Consider the following 26,610-nt stretch of genomic DNA (forward strand, 5'->3'; position numbering starts at 1 on the left):
GAATGGGTTCGCTAGGACTGTGCAACAAGTGAAATTGTGTTCAAAGGGGCCACACGATTGCTTTTAAAAAATACATATTTTATATGAATATTGGTCCATAATACGGTTTTAATCAGGTTTTAACCTAAACAACCGCTCGGATATTGAAATGTCATGTTCTGTCTGTCTCTAATTCCAAGCCATTTCAGATGCAATACCAAAATGCCCTTTGTTGGCAACGGGGTGCTGTGTTTGGGCTAAAATTGGAACGATACAATATATCGTTCCAATTTTAGCATGGCACCATGCTAATCTAACCTGTATCGTTCAATTTTTTTTGCACCACCCCATAGTCTCAATAGTTTCCACCCCAAAAGTACCGCCACCTTCTCTTCAGTTGACAGGAACCTGAAGTGGAGGGCCGGTACTATGGAAATGTGCCCTAGTGTGACATCACACCAGTCCCCTTTTCAGGAGAGAACCATTCGGACACACCCACTCAGAAAATCACAGAAATGAAAATCAAGGTTTAGAGTTAATCAATTGTTTTTTTTGGGTGGAAATGGGAATAATAAAATACATGAAAAAATAGAAATGTTTGAATTTTATGGTGTGGCCCCTTTAACAACTTGAACCCCAGCATCCCTATTCTGGGGGGAAGGTTCACCAAAAACAGCCGATCTACAAGCTCACAACGCGTCACAACGTGACGCGTTGTGAGCTTGTAGATCGGCTGTTTTTGGTGAAGAGAGTTGAGGTAGATGGAAAAAGAACTCATCAATCACAGTGCAAATCAGGTGTGCTTTACTAAGCATAGAGGGTCTGAGTGGTTAACCACTCAATGCCTATTTAATACTCTATCATAATGGTAACAAGCAGGGAAGTAGCCGATAAACTGCAATTCTGCTATTCTCCCTATCTTTGAATTGTTGAACCTAATATTGAGAAGCCCCAAATATAGGGACAGCAAGTTCTACAGTAAGTGGTTAAAGTAAAATGTAGGCATTTAGTATTTATCTGCAGAGCAACTTAGAAAGTGCAAGATCAGAGTAAGTGGCATGAACCCTAGTGACGAGCGTTCATGCCATTTGCCCCAATCATTATAGGGCCTAGACAATACAGAGTACAGCTCAAGTAAATAGTGCAGAGAAAACAATTAACCGATACAATTAACTAGGATACCATCAAACCTATCACCATTCTGACATAAACAGGATATCTTATGACATACTTTTGGAGGTGAATCTACATTGGGAATGCCTCACAGAGATGCAGTACCAAAGTATTGTGTTTCTTGTGCAAGACAGACAGCATTGTTATGGGTTCACATTTTAGGTAAGCTCTTGACTATGAATTTTTTTCTAACTATAATTTTAATTACAATGATTAGACTTTAAGTTATATGCAGTGTTTGGGGTTTGGAAAAGGGTTATTGACAAAAGAACATTAATATGCATACTTATTTCTGATCAATAATGATCAATAACAGTGTAAACACTGATCATCAATCTGTTCATTTACTATTCTCAAATTGACTATAACAGCCAGGACTTAAGGTCTTATGCTAATTGCTCTTATTGATGGGAATTAACCCACAACACTTCAGAAACAGTATCTGTCACAGATATACCCAGTGGGAATACCATTACAAACACTGAGGCAGCACACAGGGTTCTTTTACTTTGAGTAGATTCATGTTTCCAAAACAAATAACAAATTCAGGGAAGCACTAAAGCTCAATTTCATGTGTCAACAAACTCAACCTGCATTTTATAGTGAAATGATTCACTGCAAGTTGATTTATATTTATTTATTCAGTAAGCCAGTATCTTGGCTTACTGGCTTTTGAGATGTGAGAAGATCAAATTTGGACTGAACTATTTGTGATTTGTGAGAGTGAGTAGTATTGGTCTTTATGGGGTAGAGAATTTTAGGACAATACTGTATGCTTAACTATTTCACTTAACATTTTACTACACATTCAATGGTTGCACTTGATGTTAATTGCTATCAATCTTTGTTATTACAGCAGCTTAGTAATTAAGTAATTTACCTCACCTTGAAACCGCAACTCAGTGCTGGAGAAAATATCCAAGTGGTTCTCCTCTATTTTATGCCATTTTAATTCCTTTATTTCCACTGTCTCCTTCGTCCTTCACTTCGTCTTCACAGTCTTCCTGAAGCCGCTCCAAATCTGTCCAATTTGTATTCCTCTTACATAACCTAAGTTGATCAGTGTCCCCTTGAATGACGCCTTGCTTCATCTTCCCCTCTCCCCTCACTTGCACCCTCCTGTCCACAGGGGAGATTATAAGCTAGCACAAAGTGGAACAATGTAAGTTGCCGGCCGGGCTGACAGGGGGCTTGTCTACTTGTGTATGTGTACAGCCGCCAAAGCTCCAACAGATCAACATGAACAATCCCATTACGTCAAAGGAACGAGGGAGGGAGTAAAAGGAAGAGAGGGATGAGAAAAAAGAAGGGCAAATTGGATTGTGAGGACTGAGGAGGCGATAGAATTGATATGGGTCACACGGTAAAGAGTGAGAGTAACACAGAGAGAGAGAAGTCTATTGTTGTGCCAGAAGATTTAGTAAGGACAGAGAGGAGAGCTAATAGTCTTCTTACACCACAGGTCAAATGGGCTAGTTAAGGTTAAAGGGATATTACACTTTCAAAAAACTTTTTGTCATTGTATGGTCTAATCAGGCTTGTATGAACACCCTGAACAGTTTTTAGTTTTCTTCATTCAGTATTTAGATATTTGATGTAAAAGTTATCTGGCCCTCCAGGCCCAGGGCCTCTCCCCACACACACTCATTGTAACTTCAAACTCCATTTTAACCATGATAGATTCATTAAAAATACCCATTATTTTTTTCTGGTGACTCAAACTACCCTCCTAATACGTGAGCAGGCCGTGTTTTTTCCATAACGTTTTTCATGTATTTTTAATAATTCTTTGTGAAAATGGAAAAAATTAAATACAATAAAAATATATAAAAAATACATGAAAAACGTTATGGAAAAAACACGGCCTGCTCACGTACTAGGAGGGTATTATGAGTCACCAGAAAAAATAATGGGTATTTTTAATGAATCTATCATGGTTAAAATGGAGTTTGAAGTTACAATGAGTGTGTGTGGGGAGAGGCATGGGCGTGTCGGGCCTGGTAACTTTTACATCAAATATCTAAATACTGAATGAAGAAAATTAAAAACTGTTCAGGGTGTTCATACAAGCCTGATTAGACCATACAATGACAAAAAGTGTTTTTGAAAGTGGAATATCCCTTTAACTACTGCTCTCTAAAACAATGTTCCATGCCTTTGTTAAGAGTATTATATGAGTCACCAACATTTAAAGGTGTTTTGTTTGTTTGTTTGTTTGTTTGTTGGCCCTGATGCAGAAAGGTAGCTAGCTATTGATCTGCACTGGCACCTGCTGAAAATACCTGTTAATCTCATAGAGGGCAGGTGGAGTGAGAGAGAAAGAAAAAAGAGTAGATCTAATAGGATTAGTCTGGAACACACACAGTCATGTGCAATCACATGTGGAGCCATGCAGTGCTTGTTCCTGCATATTAAACACATTATACACAAAGACACAGGTAGCTACCTACTGTGTTTTCTTAATAAGTTCTTAGCTAGGCTACATGATTAACTTCATACCTGTCATGTTTATCATCCATTACAACTTACAATATCTCCCTGTGCCCAAACTGTCATCATTTATAATTACTAGAAGTCTAGTCGGCGACCTGGCCAACTCGGGAACAATGTAAATAGGGAATGAATGCCCCGCTATCTAGGTCGTCCTCAGACGAGCCCTCCATCGTTGTTTCCAGTCATCTCGGTTCTCCATACATCTGGCCAGCTCATTGGTGTTCTGTGTCCCTACGTCTTCCTTGAGTACGTCCACGTATGTTTTTGTGGGACGTCCTCGCGGCCGGTGCCCGTGTGTTGGCTCCCACAGTACCAATTTGCTGGCTGGAAGCTCCTGGTGTCTTTGGCAGTGTCCTGCTAGTCTCATTCTTCTGGTGGCAATTTTCTCGCTTACCTTTGGTATTCCCTCATACAGGCTCTCGTTTGTAACATGTGCACTCCTGTTGATGTTGAGTACTGCACGCAACATTCTAGTGTAGCACCCGTCTAGAGACTTCTGCAGGGTTGGCTTCAGGGTCCAGCATTCACTGCCATAGAGGAGAACAGACTCCACCGTTGCAAAGAAGAAGCTAAGTTTGATTTGGCGGGGGAGGTTAGAGTTCCATACACTGTTCATGCCGTTCAGGGCCCTCCAAGCGAGTGCCTTCCTTACTTTAAGGTCTTTCTCAGTTGAGTCGACCCATGCGCCCAGGTACTTGAAGTCCTTGACTTCCTTCAACACAGCTCCTTCTGTTGTTGTCAGAGGTGAGTGATCAGGTAGGTTATAGGTGATAACCTCAGTTTTCTTAGCGTTTAGCCTGAGACCAACTTTGGCACACTCTATCTCCACCCTGTTCAGGAGTTCTTGTGCTTGTTCCATGCTGTCGGAGAGCAGGCTGATGTCGTCCGCATAGTCCAGGTCTGTCAGAACTACTGCGGGATGCCGTCTTGACCTCCTTGGTGTTAGCGTGAAGCCAAGCTCTTGTTCCCGTCCCCCTATGGCTTTCCTGAGCGCATAATCTAGAACTATGATGAAGAGGTAGGGGGCTAGGGTGTCTCCTTGCATTACCCCAGCTCGGATGTCAAACACCTCACTGCTGCCATCTGGGGTCACCACTTTGGCCCTTGTTTTTGCGTACATGGTCTCGATGCCCCGCCCTTTAATGCAAACCCCATTATACCTGTTGTCATAGGATCCGTTTTGACCATCTGTTTGCGTGTGTCCATTTATGCCCATATATGGAGAGATATGTCTGTCTACGTCCATTTTCTGACATATATGGAGATCTCTGTAGGACCTGGTTTGACCATCTGTTTGCCTGTGCCCATTTATGCCCATATATGGAGTTTGCGACCTGGCCAACTCGGGAACGATGTAAATAGGGAATGAATGCCCCACCCTTTAATGCAAACCCCATTATATGGAGATCTCTGTATCTGTCTGTGTCCCTTTTATGCCCATATACTCTATCTGTGTCCATATTTTATGCCCATATGCCCATATATGGAGATCTCTGTATCTGCCCATATGCCCATATATGGAGATCTCAGTCTGTGTCCCTTTTATGCCCATATATCTGCGTCCATTTTATGCCCATATATGGAGATCTCTGTATCTGCCCATATGCCCATTCTCTGTATCAGTCTGTGTCCCTTTTATGCCCATATACGGAGATATCTGTCATGGAGATCTCAGTCTGTGTCCCTTTTATGCCCATATATCTATCTGTGTCCCTTTTATGCCCATATACGGAGATATATCTGTCTGTGTCCCTTTTATGCCCATATACGGAGATATCTGTCGGGTCGAGGCAAGGCCCCTGTATTGCCCATATATGGAGATCTCTGTATCTGCCCATATGCCCATATATGGAGATCTCAGTCTGTCGGGTCGAGGCTAGGCCCCTGTATCTGCCTGCAGTGATGTCACAATGACTCAGCGCTTGCGCCCGGCACTGCAGTGATGTCACAATGAGTCAGCGTTTGCGCCGATTTTGCGCCGATTTCCGCATAAGGAGATTCCGAACGTTTCGCGCCGGTTAGGGAAAACCGCGCGTCGGGTCGGGTCGAGGCCCGGCACTGCACTCCGTGCCGCGGCGGGGAACGCGCGTGCCGAATCTGAAGCCGGTGGGACGAACGGTTCTCGAGATACGCGGATTACAAACACACACGCAGAGACTTCTCGCATTTATAGATAGATAACAAATATATGAGCCTGACAACCTGCAGGAGAACTTGGACAATGTTTAGCTACTCACCAAGAGGCTGATATTATACATTATTATAATAAAATGAAGACTTTACCCTATGTGTTGTAGTTGGTGACCCTATTGATGTGTAGTGCTTGTGGTGGTCACACTGTTTATGAACCTGTCCTGCATGTACCGGTAAGCATGCACACACATACACAGTAAAACTGTCAAGATGTGGCTTCTCATTAAATCTACAACAAAATACCATTCCTCTGAAATGATAGAACCAACTTCTTACAGTACATCTGCTGTTTGCATATAGTTACAAAAAAAGAAGACCTGCATATTTTAGTGAGCTTGCAAGCTGTATCATTTTTGGATGAGAAAGTCCTTTGTGAGCATGCCAAGGAAGGACAGAGCAGGTGCGCAGTGAACGGCAGCTAAAGGACAAGCAGAAGTGTGGGAAGATGGTGGGATGCTACGTTATGAAGGTAATGAAGTTTGAGTCAATGGCAGAGAAGGACACAATGAAGTATAACTACGCTCAGCATACGAGCAAGTCATGCACCAGTGGGCACAGAGAAGGAGACTGTCCATATCCTTGGAGAAATACGGTGACTCACACTGTGAGGCATTGAGAAGACTCACTTTGATATTTTAGGGATCATGGTTCTTTTCTAGAATCATACCAATAAATTGAACAGGGTTCATTTGTAATTTATTTTTGTTTCACCCGATGCAATTGACATTTTCTCGCCCAGTGCCCATTATTATGTATAATTTACCAATTGCTCACTTTGGTCTGAGGTGTGTTTGGTGCATTGCTATCTTGTGAGAAAGGTTTGTCTGGTTTTACAGTAGCCAGAGCAGTAACACAGCAGATATTTCTTTAGTATTTAGAGAGATCGTTGATATTAAGTTGCACGGCTACATCTTGCAACCAAAACCCTCCAATTTAATTTTCAACATGATGGATGACATTGCTGAGGGACTCAGCTTTGAGGTTTTTACATTAATTTAATACTGTGTAAAACATGCATGTCTGTTGCCTACGTCATTTTGGCGCCAGTGTTGGGAGGTAGACACTTGGGAATAAAAATGGTATGTGCCACTGTGCCATCATATTCTACAGCATAATATATAGGGCCCCGATGTACAGTACTATTAACTGAGCTATGGCAGGGCTATCATGAATGTATATTCTGTTTTTGGATAAGCTAAATGAAATGACATACCAAACAACCCTTACATTACAAAAGTCCTTTATTCTTTGGTAGGCAGAACTTAAAAGGTGACTCAATTTGTTAGACATTTTAGTAAGATTCAATTATTGTTGAAGATATAGGTTTACTTCAATAAACAAAATGCAACTAGTGTGCCATTAAATTTAGATTAACGGCAAGATTTCATTTTATTTATAATTAGTATTCGAAAAGTTAATCTTTGCAATGTCAATTAGCATAAAATAATTATGAACTGTGTCCTATTGATGAACTATTACCGTATGAACACCATACAAAAATGATCTACATAAATTGTCAAATAACTGCTTGAAACTAAGTGCGGTGAAATAAACCTATAGTAAGCAAGGTACAACCACCACACCACAGCAAAGAACATATACATACATGCACGTATACATGCATGCAACTTTAAAGGGATAATGAACTTCTTTTTCAAATCTTGGGTTGTATACTGTAGGAACCTGTCCATGAATGAACTACAAATATTGTCAGTAAAGTTCTCTCTAGTTTCACTCTCATTGTATAGAGCTTAGAAGCCCCTACCAGTTTGGTGAAATATCGCTGGTAAGTGTAAAAAAACATAAAAGGAAAAAAAGGTGCAATGTACAGTACTATTCATCTGGGGTATTCACAAGATTGCACAGCCCGCGGCAACCACTGAACAGTGACAACACTTTGTTACTGTCAACTGTACTATATACTACAGCCCATTCTCTACGGGGCCCCATTCAAGGTGATTTTCACCTTTTCTGGTGCTTTTAATTTCATGCCGATAGTGTTAATAATACACATCTACATTTTTCTGTTTAGACTAATCTTACAAGAGAGCTTACTGCGTGCCAATGCACCAGGGTGGTAAGATGTATTTCTGATGGGTCAGTGAAGAGACGGGAGACTAAGGGCAGAGAGAGAGAAATGGAGAATGCACGACACGATGTGGGCCGGAGATCCTTGCGCCCATAGGGAGCATAGTCCAGCTGAGCCATTAGGCACGCCCTCAAAATTACACTTTTAAATTTAGGCCTAGAATTATTGAATGCTTTAGCCACAGAGAAACTGATAAAGATGATAGTCAATATGGACATGTAGTCTATACTTAATACACATATGCAATATGGACTTATAAGTTAAACATCAAAGGGTTTTGTTATTAGCTGAACTTTGGCGACAAATATGTAATCATTTAATAAGGAAGAAAATATTATGTTCAAAACAGCTTTGCTTTGTATAGCATTTTTCTTTAAAAGAAAAAAATAAATCTATTGGGAATGTATCATAATACTGTCATAATACTGTTTGATGACGACATGTATCATGGACTGGAAGGGGCTAAAAGACGATTAAAACAATGAATCAGGCCTCAAGACCCTTTCAGACACAACACGATTTGTTGCTGTGCTCACCACTGGGTACAGCACACTATTTGGGGAGTCACGTAGGACAGAGAAAAATAGGCAGTTTTCAAAACTTCTAGTGGGACATGGACTACTATCAGAGATCTTTGCCTACCTACCAATCATGGAGAATCCTAAACACAAGGTAGTTGCTACAATGGAGGTGAGAACAGACGCTAACAATAACTAGGCTATTGCTTTGGAAACCAATCATATATATTGGTTCAGCAATGCAAGTTTAAACTCTCTTTTCCAAGCAGTTTTAACCAAGAAACCTGAGAGAGTCTAGTTGAGCGAAGCGTATAGAGTTATAGACTTGTAAGTCTAAGGCAGACCCTATACTAGTACACATATTGTCTACCTACAAAAGCTACCTGAGTGTTAAAACACAGACATCATGCCTACTTGGGAGGAAACATGTTTCCAAGATATGACTTTCCTCCTGAGGTCTCGATACAAACACAAACTTGTGTCATATAATTCAGGAAATTCAGACACAGACATTATCATTTCCTCCATTTATGCCTTCCATGCCTGCGCATGCCATTGGAAATAATGGGTTTGCGCAGTGGTGCTGCTGTTGTGTCTGAAAGCCCCATTAGTCAAAAGACAAGCAAGAGAAGCAATAAATTAAAGAAGATTTGCAAGCTGACTCTTCAAGAATGAACTCTACTCAAACCTCCTCATGGGGTTGGGCACAATGAAAGGAGTAAAGTGCCTCTTGACACTCATTTGTTTGTCCCTCATATGCCTTGTGTCCCTCTTCTACCAAACTGCCCCATCTAATTTCACCCCTCTACTCCCATCCTAACCCCTGTACCCCTAAATGACCATAGCCATTTGCGGCCCGCGGGGGGCTACTGTCAGGCCCCCACCAACCCCAGTAATAATGGTGGTATAAGAGCAGCAACAACACTAGTATATTGCCGTTGTCAGGTGGAAACCTCGTATCTCCAAATTTGTACAGTACGTTCTTTCGCAAAGTAACGCCCTGCTTCATCATTCAAGGCTGTCTCACAAAAGTAGTGAAAACAGCAGATCTACAAGCACACAACGCCTCGCGGTGCGAGGCGTTGTTTGCTTGTAGATCATCTGTTTTCACTAGTTTAAATCATTTTTAAAATGATAAATGCAAAATGAACGGTTTTGGACATACAAGATTTTCACCGGACAACGACGATATCTAAAGTGTCGCTGGAGTAGCGGGAACGTCACTGTCGTCCCCTGCAATGTTGTGGCCCTCGGCTTGGTACCCTAGACATGATTCGGCCCTTGGGGAAAACTAATTGGGGAACCCTGCACTAACCCCTTTATGACAGCTTTTGGAGCGGTGCTAACCGCTCCTACATCTGGCTTTGTATGTTTGTCCCGTGTCTGTCCGGACTATCATTGGTCAATCGTTGTCTGTTTGTACGGCCAGGGTCACATTGGCCAAGCTTTGCGGGACGCTTAACCCATTTAGGCCTAGAATTATTGAATGCTTTAACCAGTGAAAAATAGCAGATATACAAGCTCAAGCTTGTAGATCTGCTATTTTTGAAAAAGTCAAATTTTTCTTCTGTGTGGTCCCTGGAACTAAATATTTTGAGATGGGGGTCCGTGGCCAAATAAATATCATTTTGGGGGTCCTTGACATGAAAAAGTTTGAGAACCACTGACATAGTGGTCTCTCAAGAACAGACTAACTGAGCTCCATTTAAGTGAAAAGGACCTTTTCTTTGACGATGGCTGGCCAGATTGCTGACATAGAAACATTTTTCAAAAAACCTTAGAAGGATTCAAAAGACACTTATAGAATCGGGTCAAAATTCGAATTCTCACGATTTTTCAAAAATAGCAGATCTACAAGCTCGCAGCGCGGCACTCGGTGCCGCGCTGTGAGCTTGTATATCTGCTATTTTTCAATAGTTAAAGCATAAAATAATGATACACAATAATGATACCACTTTTTCTATTACTATCCCCACTTCTATCTGCCAGCCTCCCCCTCCCCCTTCCCCTTCATCACAGCTCATCCCGTGCGCTCATGTTTTCCAGTTCAGACTGCAGTACGTCAGAGTTCTGGGCCTCAGAGCTCAGCGCCTCCTGCTCCTGGGTCTTCCTGGACTTGGCTCGGTCCCAGTCTGTGCGGAGCTTCTCGTTGTCCCAGACCACGGAGGTCTCCGTGTCGCTGATGTAGCCGCCGTCTCCCGTGTAGTGGGTCGGATACACCAGGAGCGGCTCGGCAGAGAACGCGCGCAGGTCCCGCTGCTCAAAGTGTTCCATGTACTCCGAACTGGTGAAAGAGATGAGTATGTTAACCCTTTAAGACCTGGAATTATTTGATACTTTAGTATATAGCTTGTATATCTGCTATTTTTTTTAAATCGTGAAAATGTGTGCACATTTTTCAATATATATTTTTCAAGGCAAACTTTTGTAACTCAAATATTTACTTCTGGGGGTCCCTGGAACAACATATTTTGAGATGGGGGTCCGCGGCCAAATGCATGTAATTTTGGGGGTCCTTCACATGAAAACGTTTCAGATCCACTGATTCAGAGGAAGGATTTAAAAGTCGGGTCAAAGCTATTCAAAGACTTGCACACATTTTCACGATTTTTCAAAAATAGCAGATCTACAAGCTTGCAGCGCGGCACTCGGTGCCGCGCTGTGAGCTTGTATATCTGCTGTTTTTCAATAGTTAAAGCATAAAATAATGGTTAAAGTGGTTAAAATCTAAAGGATAAGGGACAACAGGCTAAGAAAGAAGCAAAAACTACACTGGAAATAAAATATAAAGCAGTAGGAAAAAAAAGAGATTAGGAAGAGCATGAGTTTTCTCAGAAGGGTGGCTGGTATCTCCCTTAGAGATAGGGTGAGAAGTTCAATCACCCGAGAGAGACTTGGAGTAGAACCGCTGCTCCTTCACTTGGAAAGGAGTCAGCTTAGGTGGTTCGGGCATCTAGTACGGATGCCCCCCGAGCACCTTCCTAGGAAGGTCCTCGATGCACGTCCCACTGGGAGAAGACCCCGTGGCAGACCTAAGACCAGATGGAAGGATTATATCTCCAGACTGGCCTGGGAACGCCTCGGTATACTCCCAGAGGGAGTGGAGGAAGTTGCGCAGGATAAGGAAATCTGGAAGTCTCAGTTGGAATGTTACCCCCGCGACCCGATTCCGGATAAGCGGTTGAAGATGGATGGATGGATGGATAAATGGGTCTACTCACACAGGGTGTTTGTTGTACATCACAGGAAAGAACTCGTCCACAGGAAGCAACTTCAACAGAGGCTCCGCCCTCAGGAGCTTCTGAGCACCTTGTAATGTTATCATGTAACCCAGAGTCCAATAGGAATAATCGGCCTCCACCAGATTGTGTATCTTTGGAACAGATTTCTCCGGGTGCTCCACTTGCATCCGCTTCCTCCCAATGTAACTGTGTTGAAGAGTTTAAAACAAGAGACTGATCAAGAGAAAGGCAGGCAGAACCACGAAGACAGCTAACACTACTACGTAATAGGGCATTCACGAATAGTGATTTTTAGTATTCGAATTATTTGACCTCAAAGTATTCGAATAGTCGAATATTCGACAGGACTGTCCAAACTGTCAAATATTAGCAAGAGGCGAACATTGTAGAGGCGAATATTTATCTGTGGAACCGAGTCACATTAAATGTAATACCTACAATTCCAAGTGCTTGTCAGGGTGGGGGTCCCCAGTTCAAATATGTTTATTTTGGGGGTCACGGCCTAAAAAGGTTTGAGAACCCCTGGCATAGAGCATTAACAAATTCATCCACCAGGGGCATTGACAGCTCATTCTTATGACTTCCTATCTAGCCAAGTTTTATAAAGTATATATTTTTTAAAGAGAAAACAAAAAAGCGAATATTCGAATTCGGTGAACAACGTCGAATAGTGACTTTGATATTCGAATATTCGAATATTTGGTGAATGCCCTACTATGTAAGTAATCATTTTAATGTATCCATCAAGTCTTCCCCCTTTTCCCTTTTAAGTATGGGCATACACTCACATGAGGTCCCATCCCAGTTTGTGCGTGGTCACCTGATACAACAGGTTCTGGAGACGCCGTTTGAAGAACACCTCGAAGCGAAGGTCATCTTCTATGACCAGTGAGGTGTGGAGACCACGATCCACAATCTACACACAGACACAACATTTGCCAAACACACGCCATGCACAATTAAGTTGATCACAGAGCTTTTTTTTTTTTTTTTATATCAATGTTGGTATATTCCTTATAAATCTATATACCACTTCTGCATTAGTATTTCCAAACTGCTCTCACAAACATGCAAATGTTTTCTATTTTATTTCCCTTAGGGTCAAAACAAAAAGGTAGGCCAAGATGCCTGGGGCTTGCCTGAGCAGCTCACCTCCTTCCAGATGTTGTAATGGGAGAGGAAGCAGCCAAGCTCCCCTTTGGTGAGTGGCCGACCGTGGTAGGGGTCCTTGTAGCCTGGTAGCATCGCAATACCCATTGCATCGATGTCACTTTTATTCAGAGCCCTGCGAGAAGCCAAGTGGAAATACAGGCAATGAGGCGAGGAAGGTAGAGATGTAAGTATTGAACGTTAATTTGAGGTCTGTGAAAATGGTTTTCGATCAGGTATGTAGGAGTGACAGGTCATATTCACATGGCAGTCATTTTACATGACATCATACGGTAGCCCACACTCAAGAGTATGATGCAAGATCAAAATGGCCACTATGTAACTAGGGATGCAGGTATTTGGTATTGGTAGTTGGTATTCAACTAATTCACTATCTATGCCAAGTCACTCTTTATGCCTTTTATATTAAAAATATATGTACAGTAAAGATTTGGTTCAATTCATAGTGAGTTGTACAACCTTTGTTCTGGCTGGACTGCATTCAAATTCACGTTAACACTGAAAGGTTATTCTCAGTATTACTAGATAACAAATACATAATGTTTTATTACAATGGACACAATCTAAGCCCAAGCACAGTATGCACATTAAAGGTCTTATCACTTCAAAATGTATTTTTCTGTTTTCATGTTCCTGACCTAAAAAATAAAAGAACTTGCAACATTCAGTGTTTCTTCCGTAATCTGTAGTTTTTTTTTTTGAATAATTAGGCTCAGAAAAGTGAGTTCATTGGCCGCTGGACGAACGCATCATCGTCCAGGGGAGGGAGTGGTTGTATCGCCTTTGCTGTTACTTTCCACTGTGTTTGTATCGTTCCAATGTACCATTCACCATTTACCTGTTACTTTCCACTGTGTTTGTATCGTTCCAATGTACCATCCACCATTTACCTGTTACTTTCCACTGTGTTTGTACCGTTCCAATGTACCATTCACCATTTACCTGTTACTTTCCACAGTGTTTGTATCGTTCCAATGTACCATTCACCATTTACCTGTTACTTTCCACTGTGTTTGTATCGTTCCAATGTACCATTCACCATTTACCTGTTACTTTCCACTGTGTTTGTATCGTTCCAATGTACCATCCACCATTTACCTGTTACTTTCCACTGTGTTTGTACCGTTCCAATGTACCATTCACCATTTACCTGTTACTTTCCACAGTGTTTGTACCGTTCCAATGTACCATTCACCATTTACCTGTTACTTTCCACTGTGTTTGTATCGTTCGAATGCACCATTTCTACCATTTACCATTTACCCCGGAAAGCAAGTCAAAATGCAACAGAATAGAGAGGGGGAGAAAAACTGCCATGGCTCACTGGAGTGGAGTTTTCAGTGTTAACATTTTAATACACGTCTTAATGACCAGGACAAAGACTGTTATGATAGGTAAAAACAGCATGTCATAATTGCTTTAACCCATTTAGGCCTAGAATTATTGAATGCTTTAACCAGTGAAAAATAGCAGATATACAAGCTCGTAGATCTGTAGATCTGCTATTTTTGAAAAAGTTGTGAAAATTTGTGCAAATCTTTGACTATATGTATTTTCAAAGCGAACGTTTGTAACTCAAATTTTGCTTCTGGGTGGTCCCTGGAACTAAATATTTTGAGATGGGGGTCCGTGGCCAAATGCATATCATTTTGGGGGTCCTTCACATGAAAAGGTTTGAGAACCACTGACATAGTAGTCTCTCAAGAACAGACTAACTGAGCTCCATTTAAGTGAAAAGGACCTTTTCTTTGACGATGGCTGGCCAGATTGCTGACATAGAAACATAGGGTTTTCAAAACGTCTTAGAAGGATTCAAAAGACACTTATAGAATCGGGTCAAAATTCTTTTTGACCTGAATTTTCACTCGGTGCCGCGCTGTGAGCTTGTGTACTGGTATCTGCTATTTTTCAATAGTTAAAGCATAAAATAATGATGTGTACCCGTTCTAAATGGGTTAAGCATATTTCTTTTACCAGTAGGTCTACCTTTTTATGTTTACCTTGTTTTGTCCTTTGCCCTGTTTTTCCTAACATAGGATATGACTAAAGAGAGAAATGATAGAGATGAGAAGCAAAGATGACAAACGTACTTGCCATCCACAGCAGCAATGACCTTACAGCTGAGTTCTTGCTCGTATAATGATCTTAGCATTCGCTCACGCCGGTCCGCTCTCCGTACCAGGTTTATCATGAAAACCTAAACACACACACACACACACACACACACACACACACACACGCAAGTAAAACTTGAGATGATGATGGACAGTATCATATGTGACGGCCCTATAGGGCTGTGTGAGTGATTCCCAACCCAAAAATGCAGAACCAAATTGCTGTAATTGGCTGAGACGCATGGAGGGAGCGCTCGTTTTGGTTCACCTAATAACTTACTCTATTTCCAACTCGGGCGGCATGCTCATCCACGTGTGAGACCATTGGATGCACGGTCAGGGCACTCACATGCCTAGCGGCTTTGCTTGCACAAGCCTGAAGGCCGGCCTCTCTGTTGGCGTGCCTGCCTTATTTTCAATGATTTAAAGAGTGATGCACTCGTTGTAAAACCTTGCAGATATGTTGAGTGAATCAAACGGTTCTGGCTTTGTGGCTTGGGAATCACTAGTTTCCCCTTGTTTGTCTGTGTACCGCAGTTCTCTGCTGGACTATAATCAGTACGACTGGGAGCACCTGGCCAGTTTCCCAGGGGTATTTAAGACCTGGCTGTTCCAATTCGCACTGTCTTCGTCAGCTTCACAGAGTCCATTTTATTTTCACAATGAGATGACCTCCTGAACACCTACTGCGAAATTAAATTGTCTGACAAGCGGATGTGGCTTTTTTTCTCCTTTCTTTTTTTTCAATCTAACCCAGTTCGAGGCCTGCGGTTTTTTCAGATGTGTTAGAAACTGATTGCTAATAAAAAAATTGCAATAGACTTGCATTCATCATCCAAGCACTCATCCATCTGCTGACACACTGATAACACTGATTGACACACCTCATAGCTTTAGTATATTTTTGTTCATGGCAACCAATAATTTGACGTTTGAGCAACAAAAAGAGATGCTTATGTTGCAGAAAGCCAAAATTGAAAAGCAGTTGGCTTTGGAAAAAGAAAGCAAGAAAGGGTGTTGCAGCACAAGTCGATGGCAGACGATACTGCACAGTTGGGCGGTTCCTTGTTTTGCCCAAAGTGGCCAGAAGAGAGTTCTGATAGTCTGGGTAATTTGCGAATGTTGACAAAATGTTATGAGAAAGATCCAGGAATGGTTTTCTCCTGTTTGAGCAATTGGCTGATACAGAACCTGTGAATGTATGTGGGTGTGTACAAATCAGCATGTTCATGCTTACCTCATCAAAACCCAACTTGTCTGGCTTTTTGGGAGGAACAGACAGAAAACTAGATGGTTCCAGTGGGGGATTTCTCACTGCAGGAGAGAAACAGAGGGGTTGATATCTTCCTGATCACTGTGTCTGTGATCATACTATAGGTCAGATACAGACATCCCAAGTCTCCCGGATGTTGCGGGAGTCTCCCGGATATCAGCGTCTCCTCCGGCCACCCGCGAGTGGCACTAAACCTCAAGGAAATCCCGACTGCTCACGCAAATGCCGACCATATCCGGGAGAATGGCGGGGATCCGGTGAATAAATGTGTTTTCATTCGTCATTGAACTGTCAATCTAGCAAATTAATGATTGTCATTCGCTTAGGGAGTCGCCTGAAAGTGACCAACCACTGGTCTCAGATGCAGAGACTGGGCTCTCAAGCGCAAAGGATATAATCAGCTGACAACAGTAAACAGACATGTTTTGACAGGTTTTGCTTAATATGAATGAAATAACAGTACTTTACAACTGTCGGTTCTTTTTCGTTGGACATACTGTACAACTGGACATATAGCTGCGTCAGCCTGTGCGACGCATGGCAGCCTGCAGGCAGGCTGTGTCTCACTGTGAGAGTGACAGAACTTTCTCCCAAATAGGTAAGACCAGTAAGACTCCCTAATCGGGAGATAAGCGACCGTCAGGTCGCAGCGTGATTTTAGGCCAAAATGTGTAGGAGCAGTGTCCAAAAATGTGTTTGAAAAAATCGGCCTGATGGTGGCGCTATATGGGACAGATCCATGTTGATGAGATGAGTGTAGACATACTGTGTACCGATTTGCGGGATTTTAGGGCAAAATCTGTAGGAGTAGTGTCATGTTGATGAGATGAGTGTAGACATACTGTGTACCGATTTGCGTGATTTTAGGGCAAAAATTGTAGGAGCAGTGTCCAAAAATGTGTTTTGCAAGAATCGGCTTCATGGTGGCGCTAGACGAGGGCCATGTGAGAATTGATGGGTGGAGGTTGTAGTTTGGCAGGCAAGGAGTGTGTGTGCAAAATTTGGCATGGATCGGGGCAACGGTTGCGGAGTTATAAGCAGGGCAAAAGTGTGACGTGTGACGGACGGACGGACGGACAGACAGACAGACAGACAGACAGACAGACAGACAGCCGGTGGAGGTTTTGATAGTAAGTGCGACCTGACGGTCGCAATTAAGACATCATGCTTTATATTAAATCTATTATATTAAGCCTAAAACGGTTCTGCCGCCGTGCAGAACCCCTTTGAACCATTTTTTACTTTAAAAAATGAACAATTTCCTGTAAAAAAAAAGAAATCAGTTTTTCGGATATATACGGAAGAGGTCAACTGTGTGATCGAGGGAAATATTCAACATGGTTCTGATATTCCTGACATGCCCTCTGAACACCTCACTCACCCATGATCTCCAACTGTGTGTGCAAGAAGCTCTCTGCCTCATCCTGCAAGGTATTGTGGGAGCGTATGGGGACTGGGAAATACCCATAGGTCTCTCTGTTGCACACATACATCTGTACATCTGACAATAGAAAGACAAAGGCCAGACGGAACAGGTTAACACACACCAACACGGAAACACACAGGTATAAAAGCACACAAGCGGGGCGCCCGCTGGCCTGGTGGTCAAGGCGCATACCATATACTAGGCTATGATGCCTGCTGGCGTCGCCGGTTCGATTCCCGATCCGGACGACCTTTGCCACATGTCATTCCCCATCTCTCTCCCCATTTCCTGTCAGTCTACTGTCCTATCAAATAAAGGCATAAAAAGCCCCAAAACAAATCTTAAAAAAAATAAAATAAAAGCACACAAGCAACAGGCAAGCGTCCCTTCCACTCCCATCCAGAGGTGGAAAAAGAACTCAGATTCTTTACTTAGGTGAAAGTATCAATCACAATATAGAAATACTCCATTACAAGTAAAAGTCTGGAATTCTAAATTTACTTGAGTAAAAGTACAAAAGTATTGGTATCAAAATGTATTTAAAGTACCAAAAGTAGAAAGTACTGTTATGCAGAATGTCCCATTTCAAATTTTACATTTATACAAATATTTTTAAAATAGCGATGCGACGCATTGTGAGCTTGTAGATCGACTATTTTCAAATGAATACAGGGCTGAAGTGATTCATGTATATTTTGTTATAATAATCAAAATCTATAAAGTATCTAGTAACTAAAGTTTTAAAAGTACAATATTTGCCTCTGAGATGCAGTGTAGAAAATTGGAAAATACTCAAGTAAAGTACAAATACCTCAAAATTGTACTTAAGTAGAGTACTTGAGTGAATGTACATAGTTAGTTACTTTACACCACTGCTCCCATCACCTGCCATGCGCGCTGAGTATGCAAAGATGATGACATCATCCAGGGCCCAGTTGTACTCTGGGTGAGGAGGGTAGAAGGCCAGCTCCTGGGAGGCCTCTTTACGCAGGTCCACCAGGAAGGTGGAGTGGACCATCGGCACCGCAAAACAGCCCAGACGCTCCTGCTTACGGATAGGCATGTAGGCTGCCGTACGCTTGTAGTAACCCTGCCGGTAATGCACACATACAAAGACATTAAGAAAAAATACCTAAGTCTTCTAAATCCTAATGGTTTTCTGGAAAACATATGTTTCTATATCAGTGGTGCTCAAACTTTTTAATGTCAAGGACCTGTAGAATTATATGTATTTGACTGCGTGGCTTAGTGGATTGGTCTCTAGTATTCCAACCCATGCGACCCGGGTTTGCATACTGGTCGTGCCACTCTTTCTTGCTCTACCCCACGGAGGTTAAGTTTAGGGTTAGGGGTAGAATTGGGTTGTCGAAAAGATAACATGTACACATAGCGACAATGCGGCTCAAAGGGACTGTAGTGCCTTGGACTGCAGCAGGCCAATCACACGCTGCCAGGGTGGGGCTTGCCAGATAGCCGTTACGGGAAAAAAAACATGCTGTGGTGAACACTGCAAAAGAATGTTACCTGCGAAGTCATACCACACCAGTAGTTGGAGTAAGCAGCTCTGGACTCCAACATGGGAGCTACGATGGTCTTGTTCTCTTTCATCAGCAACCACAACACATCCTTATTCGTCAGCAGATTGTCACAATCAACCACCTAACGCGTAGGACAGAGGTACATGGATCAATGTGTGCAACACGCATACGCATGTGCACAAATGCAGCAGGCTCAATAAAATTCCACCGCCAACCACTGAGAGAATTACATAACATTCAACATGGCTTGATCACAGGGCACATTGGGCACAACTAAACTATTCCTTCTAATTTAACAACCTATTATTTGACATGAGCCAATGCAGACTGTATTTACATGTGCAGTAAACTATTCTCTACACTGGCGTCTATGTATTTAGGAAGGCTTCTGTTGAGTGTCCAGAGAATCTGCGTTTTTCCAGTGGCTCAACCCAACATTTAACCCCATGTTTTGTTTGTCTGCATGTGTTTGACCACCGAAACCTACAGCACTGTTTGAATGGAGTCGATTTTCTTCAGCCATAAATGTTCGCTCCAATTCATTTCAGTTTAGTTGTTACCCTTCAGTCTTCACATGGAGAACCCTGCAATAGGCATATATTATCTGCCTAAGAAATCGTGTTTTACTTTCATGTTCACTATTTGGCATGGCAGCTGTCGCAGTGAATAGCGAAGATTTGTTTTAAATATCTGGAATCTCAAAAACTCCTGGCTTTGCCAAGAAACTGCAGTGCACCTTCATGCTCCTCAGATCTGACTCATTTTGGTGGCCATTACTACAGTCTAGTGCAGTGGTTCTCAACCTGTGGGTCGGGACCCCCAGGGGGGTCGCCAAATTATTTTGAGGGGTCCCCAGATGATTAACTTATGTGCAACATTGTTTTATCACTTACAACAGTAAACAAACCAGCATACAGCATAAGTGTATAGAGGGTATCTGCACATTTCTGAAGTGACAATTTAAGGACTTTTTAAGACCTCTAAAATGACAAATTATACACTGACCAAATTGTCAAATATTAGAGGCAATAATTGTGAAAATAGCAGATATACATGCTCACAACGCCTTGCGAGGCGTTGTGAGCATGTATATCTGACATGAGCATGTGAGCATGTAGATCTGCTATTTTCACAATAGAACCGTGGTACACAAAATGTAATTCCTCAACTCTTAGTGCTTGTCAGGGTGGGGGGTCCCCAGTTAAAATATGATTATTTTGGGGGTCACGGCCTGAAAAGGTTGGGAACCACTGGTCTAGCCCTTAGGCCAAGGGGGTCACTTTGTAACTTTTTTTTTTTTTAAATCATCATGATACTATATTCAATTTCACAGCAAAAGGCTTTTGCTGTTGTTTACAATGTGTTGATCGTAACAGGTTTACTTTGTTGTTGTTTTTGCGGTAGACTGTAAGAACACAGCAGTTCACTGATGTGGACTATACCATCACACATACTCGTGTGCAGTCACAATGAGTATTCAGTACTGCATGTGACTGAGATATTTGTTATATACAGTATAGTCATTTCAATTATATGAATATAGAAAAGGATTACAGTCTCACAATCTACGCTTACACAGATGCCATTTCATTTTTATTTTATTTGCAACAGGATTCTTCTCCTGAACGAGACGCAACATCCAATCATACCCTAATTGGAATCCCATGTTGATGGCCATCTATAGAGCGCATAAAAAAAATCAATGGTTGTTGTTCTTCGTGTACTGCACTCAACATTTGAAAACATTGTTTTGCGCAATAAACAAAGCTGAGCATTAAACCAGTGTGCAGACCTTACTATTTTTTATGTTATTTGTTTGTTTGCTCTGCACCTGGACTATGAATTGGATGTGATTGTGTGTGCAGTCATTTATTCCTCACACTTCCAAAATTGCTTCCACTTCTTCACATAGAGGGCACAACAAACGCAAACACTTGCACCGTCGTACAAACTCTATTTCCCCTGCAGCAGTAGGCAACCCGGCCTGGCAGAGATCTGTACTCAGACTCTGAGTGCTCTTTTCTAGTTATGACTATATTTTAATCTTCTTATCTATTTTGTCCACACTGTTGAGGAGGCTCTAGGTCTAACCCTACAAGAACGTAACTACCTGGCTGGAATGTTGCCATAGCTGTATTGTACTGTAGGTGCATAACAATAAAGACTTGCTCTAAATCTGGCACATCGCTGAGTCATGCAGTATTTTATTCAGGCATTGTTCTGTATTCGTTTTGGTCTGTTAACTTTTTCTTCACATTTAGCAGGATTTGCTCGCTTGCTATTTATTCTATCACTGAATAATGAAATGCCATGAATAGGATGTTTATAGTTTTGACGCACCAGGAAGTAGTCTGCCCATATATCATGGGCAGTGTCCAGTGCTGCCTGACGAAGCTTCATAACCTGTTCATAGCGAAGATTAGTCCATTGTTTTGGCCCCGCCTCATCTTCATAGCCGCTGAGGAATGCACAAACACAAAATTAGAATGAGATTTTTTTGCAGATAGAGTATGATTAATATGAACTGGTGGGTTGGCTCATATCCTGTTGGAAACATTAGACAGCAGGTCAAATTAAAGAGTTTTTAGAAAGGGTAGGAACATGAGTACAAATAGAATAATAAAAGGAGTCATCAGTAAAGAAAGACTAAAACAACAAACAGTTATTTACTAATACTATTATCATATTATCACATGTCCATGTCCATATACACATACAGCACCTGGACTCTTCTAGAGGTCTCCATTCCACATAGTGGTAGAAATTCTGCACCTTAATGAGCCAGTCTCTCAGTATGGCTGTGGTGTTATCTATGTTGTGGTCTGTCGCCACCCTGTGGACATAAATGCAGAGAGGGAGGCAGACAACAAATATTGATAAAGGATAGAAACAGACACATACACATGACAGGGAGATTATACATGTATATGCCACAAGTAGGCCCATTAGCGCCTTTATCAGTGGTACGACAAACAATGGGAGACGTTTGTTCTGAATTATGGGATGATATTCGGGCCTTTCATTGCTTTCGTGGGGCTGTCATCATTGCATGTTAAGCCTGAACAGAGATGAACAAAGACGAGGGTGTGTGTGTGTGGGAGGGGCTGTTCTTTCTTTGCTGTCTGTGTTATCATAAGAGCTCTCTCAGTACTGCTAGATATGTGTGCACGAGAGCAAGAGTGACAGAGAGCGGTGGGGTAGAAAGCGAGAATGTGTAAAGCCCACTTTGTATTTCCACATGCACATACCCTGCAAAGCTAGCTCCCTGCAAAGAACTGATTTTCTACTAAAACACTCACACATTGAGTTATTTTCTCAATCTTGCGACAAAGTATGAATCACTCTTAAATATCCTGTATATGTACTGACTGTGTGGCAGTGAGCGTGCTGCGGTTATTGGTTTAACATCTGGATGTGGTGCTGTAACATGGAATTGCTGGACCGTCACCTATATGTGAGAAAATCCATCTTTTCTCTCTCTCTCTCTCTCTCTCTCTCTCAGTGACAGTAGTGAGCAGGGACGTGCTGGGCCCCTGATTCAGCCCGGGAAAAAGAGTTGGAGAGGCCCTCATTTTTATTTATTTTTTAGTTATATTTCGTCGTTGTCGGGTGGAAACCTTACATGTCCAAAACCGTTTGCTTTGTATTTATCATTTTAAAAATGATAAATACAAAGCCGATCTACAAGAACACAACGCCTCGCACCGCGAGGCGTTGTGTGCTTGTAGATCTGCTGTTTTCACTACTTTTGTGCAACGGCCTTGTATGATGAAGCAGGGCTTTGCTTTGCGAAAGAATTTACAAATTTGCAAATTGGAGATACCGGTACAAGGTTTCTGCCCGACTTTGTTGGCCGCACAGCCCCCAAAATGGAACGAGGGCCGACATTTTATTTTTAATTTTTCCTAATGGCCGGCCTGGACCGGCCGGGAATGAACCGGCCGTTCGGGAGTTGTCCCGCTTTTCCCAATGGCCAGCACGTCCCTGGTAGTGAGTGAAAGGGGTTTATAGCATGTAATATTAGCTGTTGCCGTCGTGCTGATGATGGAACCACGCCTTGACGATAAAAGAATAGCTGGGGGAAGACAGAAACAGTTGAAAGAGTATGATTTATGGTATGATAAAATATATAATCTTCTCATGGGAAGGTGAGCACCACAAGTCTCTGCAGCACTCACATAATGCAGTGTGTATTAACTTGCCAGATCCATCTTTTATCTGTCTGTCACACTTGTCTCAGAGCTATAGGAATCCGCAGGTGGCCATTATAGAAACTCACTTGGAATGTAATAATATTCATATGTCCACTCCATATGTTTGTTGTCCTCTTCATCTATCCTTTTTATTTTTTCAATAATAGTCTGCAATTTGAAGTGCAACATTGTTTTTCATTATCATTTTGAGGCAGCGGTCTGTGAAGAGTCACATGCAGTGCAATCTGGCTAACCATCGTCAAATAAAAGGGAACGCCCACTCTGTTTTGTTCCTTTTCATCTGACTTGCATAGCATCAGAGTCTGTCTTGAGAGATTACATGCAGTGTGACTTATTTTTATATAATAATTCCAATAGCAATCATTGCTATAGAGAGTTTGTTCAGTAACAGGGGTGGACATACCGATTCATAAGCATATACAGGATAAACAAATTGTGATTAAACACAATAATTAGCTGAGAAAATTGGAACTAGAACACAGCTGATGAATGATCTTTGCGGGGATCTCTCTCCTAATTGGATACAATTAGTATCCCGACCTGAAAATGTATTTTCTGTTTAGCCTACTAAAAACAAAGAAATATCACTTACACTCCCTTTAATGTAGGTATGTGTGCAGACTGCAGAGAGAGAAACACATGCTAATGTAATCTAAACTAAATCTAAATTCAAGCTGTTTCTACTTTATACCAAAACATCAACTATTCCAGTCTACTGGCCATCAGTTGATGAAACGTTGTAGGCCTACAGTATAAACATTAGAGAATGTATATATAGAGCTTTCAGACACAAGTTTAAAGAAGTTTAAAGCATAAAACTAAAACAAGACTCCTCCATCCATGGCTGTCACTGAGTTACATCGGGGGGAAAAATATATAGTTTAAAAAAACTGTAGATATCATATCAAGCTAGGATTAATTCCAAAATATCAAGGGGTAATCGAGGATTAGAACTGAATAACCAAATGCCATGCAGGAGAACGAGATGACAGATGCAGGGGTGGGATGAAAATAATAGCCTGAGGGGATGGAATTAAGTACAGTAGTCTGTTGTCTCAGAGACATAGCCTACAGCATAAACGAATTAGTGACTGTTTATAGCAAGGTCAATACCATATCTGAAATAGCCTATAGTAGAACTGTGCCCAAGAATCTTCACTTTCTCGAACTTTCCTTTCAAACAACGCCGGGTATGTTTGGTTGGAATGGCTGGGAGAAGGGAAGGGGATGTGGGAAGGGGAAGAAGAGGGAGGGGAGTGAAGGGAAGGGAAGGGGTGGGAAATGGGGATGAGGGGGAAGAAGGGGTGATGAGAGAGAGAAGCCTATGTGACTGAATGGAACTTTTTGGACACGTCTCTGCTCGCAGCAGCAGGCCGCCCTCCCCACTCTAAAGGGAATGCATGAAATACACAACGACCCATACTCATATTGGATCTAATAGCCCTAGGCTATTTAATAATTAAGAGCTCATCCAGGACCATTCCGGACCGGTGATAAGATAACTGCTGTGCGCACGGACACAAACGCGGGCGCACGCACAAGACGTTCTACTCCACTCAAAAACTGTAGGCTACAATAGTCTACTGACTGAGTTTCTGTGGCATCCAGTGGGTGTTTTTAGAGTAAAAGAGTAGGTATCAATAGCCTACTGCAATATAGAAATACTTAACTCTGGTCCAGCTATGGACCATGTCACCAGAGCTAGAGTAAAAGTAAATTATTTGCCTCTGAGATGTAGACAGTGGAGTAGAAGTAAAACCTCAAAATTGTACTTAACTCAAGTGCAGTACATACTTGAGTAAATGTACTTAGTTACTTTACACACCGCTGCACCCAAGTGGCAACAATAACAGCTTTACTATTCAACCAGAAATGTCTGTGGTCTGCGGATCGCGACCATAACATGGCTAAAAGATGCGACTCACCACAGAGCGATGCGGTCCTTGGGGTAGTTGAGGCGCTCTATGGCACCGAGGAACAGCGGCAGAGAGTGCTCCGAGTTGCGGCACACCAGCGCGACCAGGACCCGGGGAGCGAGGAGCGGAGACTCGGGGCTCCACCGCTCCTCGGTGAAGTAGCCCCGGGTCCACCGCGGGGACAGGACGGACAGCAGCAGCAGGACAGGCAGCAACGAGGTGACCCGGTGGTGCATGGCAGGGGGAGACACTCTTAACTCACCACCGGGCACTGCAGATGTGCAGAACGATCGATGTTCGGCGAGAGAGAGAAGCGCAAAGATGTTTTCACCGGTGCCCCGGGGACCCCTTGCCTTGTCTGTGTTATTATGCCGACTATAAAAGACGTCTGGGTCAAACTACGCGAAAAGGGAGTGGGCTAAATTAAAGGGAAGGGCCAGGCATGTTTAAAGGGAACCCGCCTTCTTCTGTACACACTGTAGTAACTGTACAAACGTGTAATTATCCACGAGACCACGACATATTCACTGTAAATGGCAGTGATTATTCCTCATGACCACATCATTAAAGATGACAATTTTTGGGCTAACCTAATTCAATTTGGCTATAATCTAGACTGTATGTGTATGGATGATAGATGGAGCCATAGGTAGCGAGCGATAGAAGGAGTTCTCCTTAATGCTATGTCAACGACGAGCCATTGTGCTCACACACAGCTGCGGTGGCCCAGGCTGCTCAGCCTCAGCAGCTGTTGTAGCTTTCGCTACTCACCAAAATAAAGACGGTTATAAGATGTTGAAAGCCTACTTTCCTTAGTGGGAACACTCGGAGTTCCCCACCTCACGTTTAAAATACACTTTTTGTACAGAAAAGAAAACATTTCACCCGAAGTTTTAGCTACTCCACAGCGCCCTCTACAGATCTTGTCCATAGAAAATTCCATTGACCAGAATTTGCCTCCCAGTGTAATATTTTCTTTTCTGGCTAAAAGGTGTATTTTAGACGTGTGGTGGAGGGCTCAGTGTCCCCACCAAGGAAAGTATGCTTTCAACTTTCTAAAGTCATCTTTGTTTTGATGAGTAGCGAAACAGAATCTTGTATTTTTTACTACAGACGAGAGGGTGCGCAGCCTTTCTTGCGCGCAAGATATCGTCAATGACATAGCGTTGGAGAACTCCTTCTAACATGCTATGCTTGATTTATGCTCGGTCGTTCGACGGTGCAGCGCACTGAAATTGGCAGTATCACAAGCTCACAACACATCTCTTTCTC

At 42.3% G+C, this 26,610-nt stretch overlaps 1 protein-coding gene across 1 annotated transcript; it reads right to left on the reverse strand.

The window, feature by feature from the left end:
- Positions 1-10,458: 10,458 nt before the first annotated feature.
- On the reverse strand, positions 10,459-25,669 carry colgalt1b (collagen beta(1-O)galactosyltransferase 1b; the record flags this gene model as incomplete). The annotated part of the gene is made up of 12 exons (XM_080722129.1): positions 25,348-25,669; positions 21,931-22,041; positions 21,549-21,666; positions 19,195-19,329; positions 18,556-18,760; positions 17,626-17,745; positions 16,209-16,285; positions 14,948-15,054; positions 12,840-12,972; positions 12,476-12,603; positions 11,667-11,873; positions 10,459-10,729 (listed from the first exon to the last, which is right to left on the reverse strand). The coding sequence occupies exons 1-12, from the start codon at positions 25,572-25,574 to the stop codon at positions 10,459-10,461; spliced, it is 1,839 nt and encodes a 612-aa protein (XP_080578255.1). The 5' UTR covers positions 25,575-25,669.
- Between the last annotated feature and the right edge of the window lie 941 nt (positions 25,670-26,610).

Source organism: Nannobrachium achirus, assembly GCF_963921795.1.
Source record: "Nannobrachium achirus genome assembly, chromosome: 3".
Lineage (NCBI taxonomy): Eukaryota > Metazoa > Chordata > Actinopteri > Myctophiformes > Myctophidae > Nannobrachium > Nannobrachium achirus.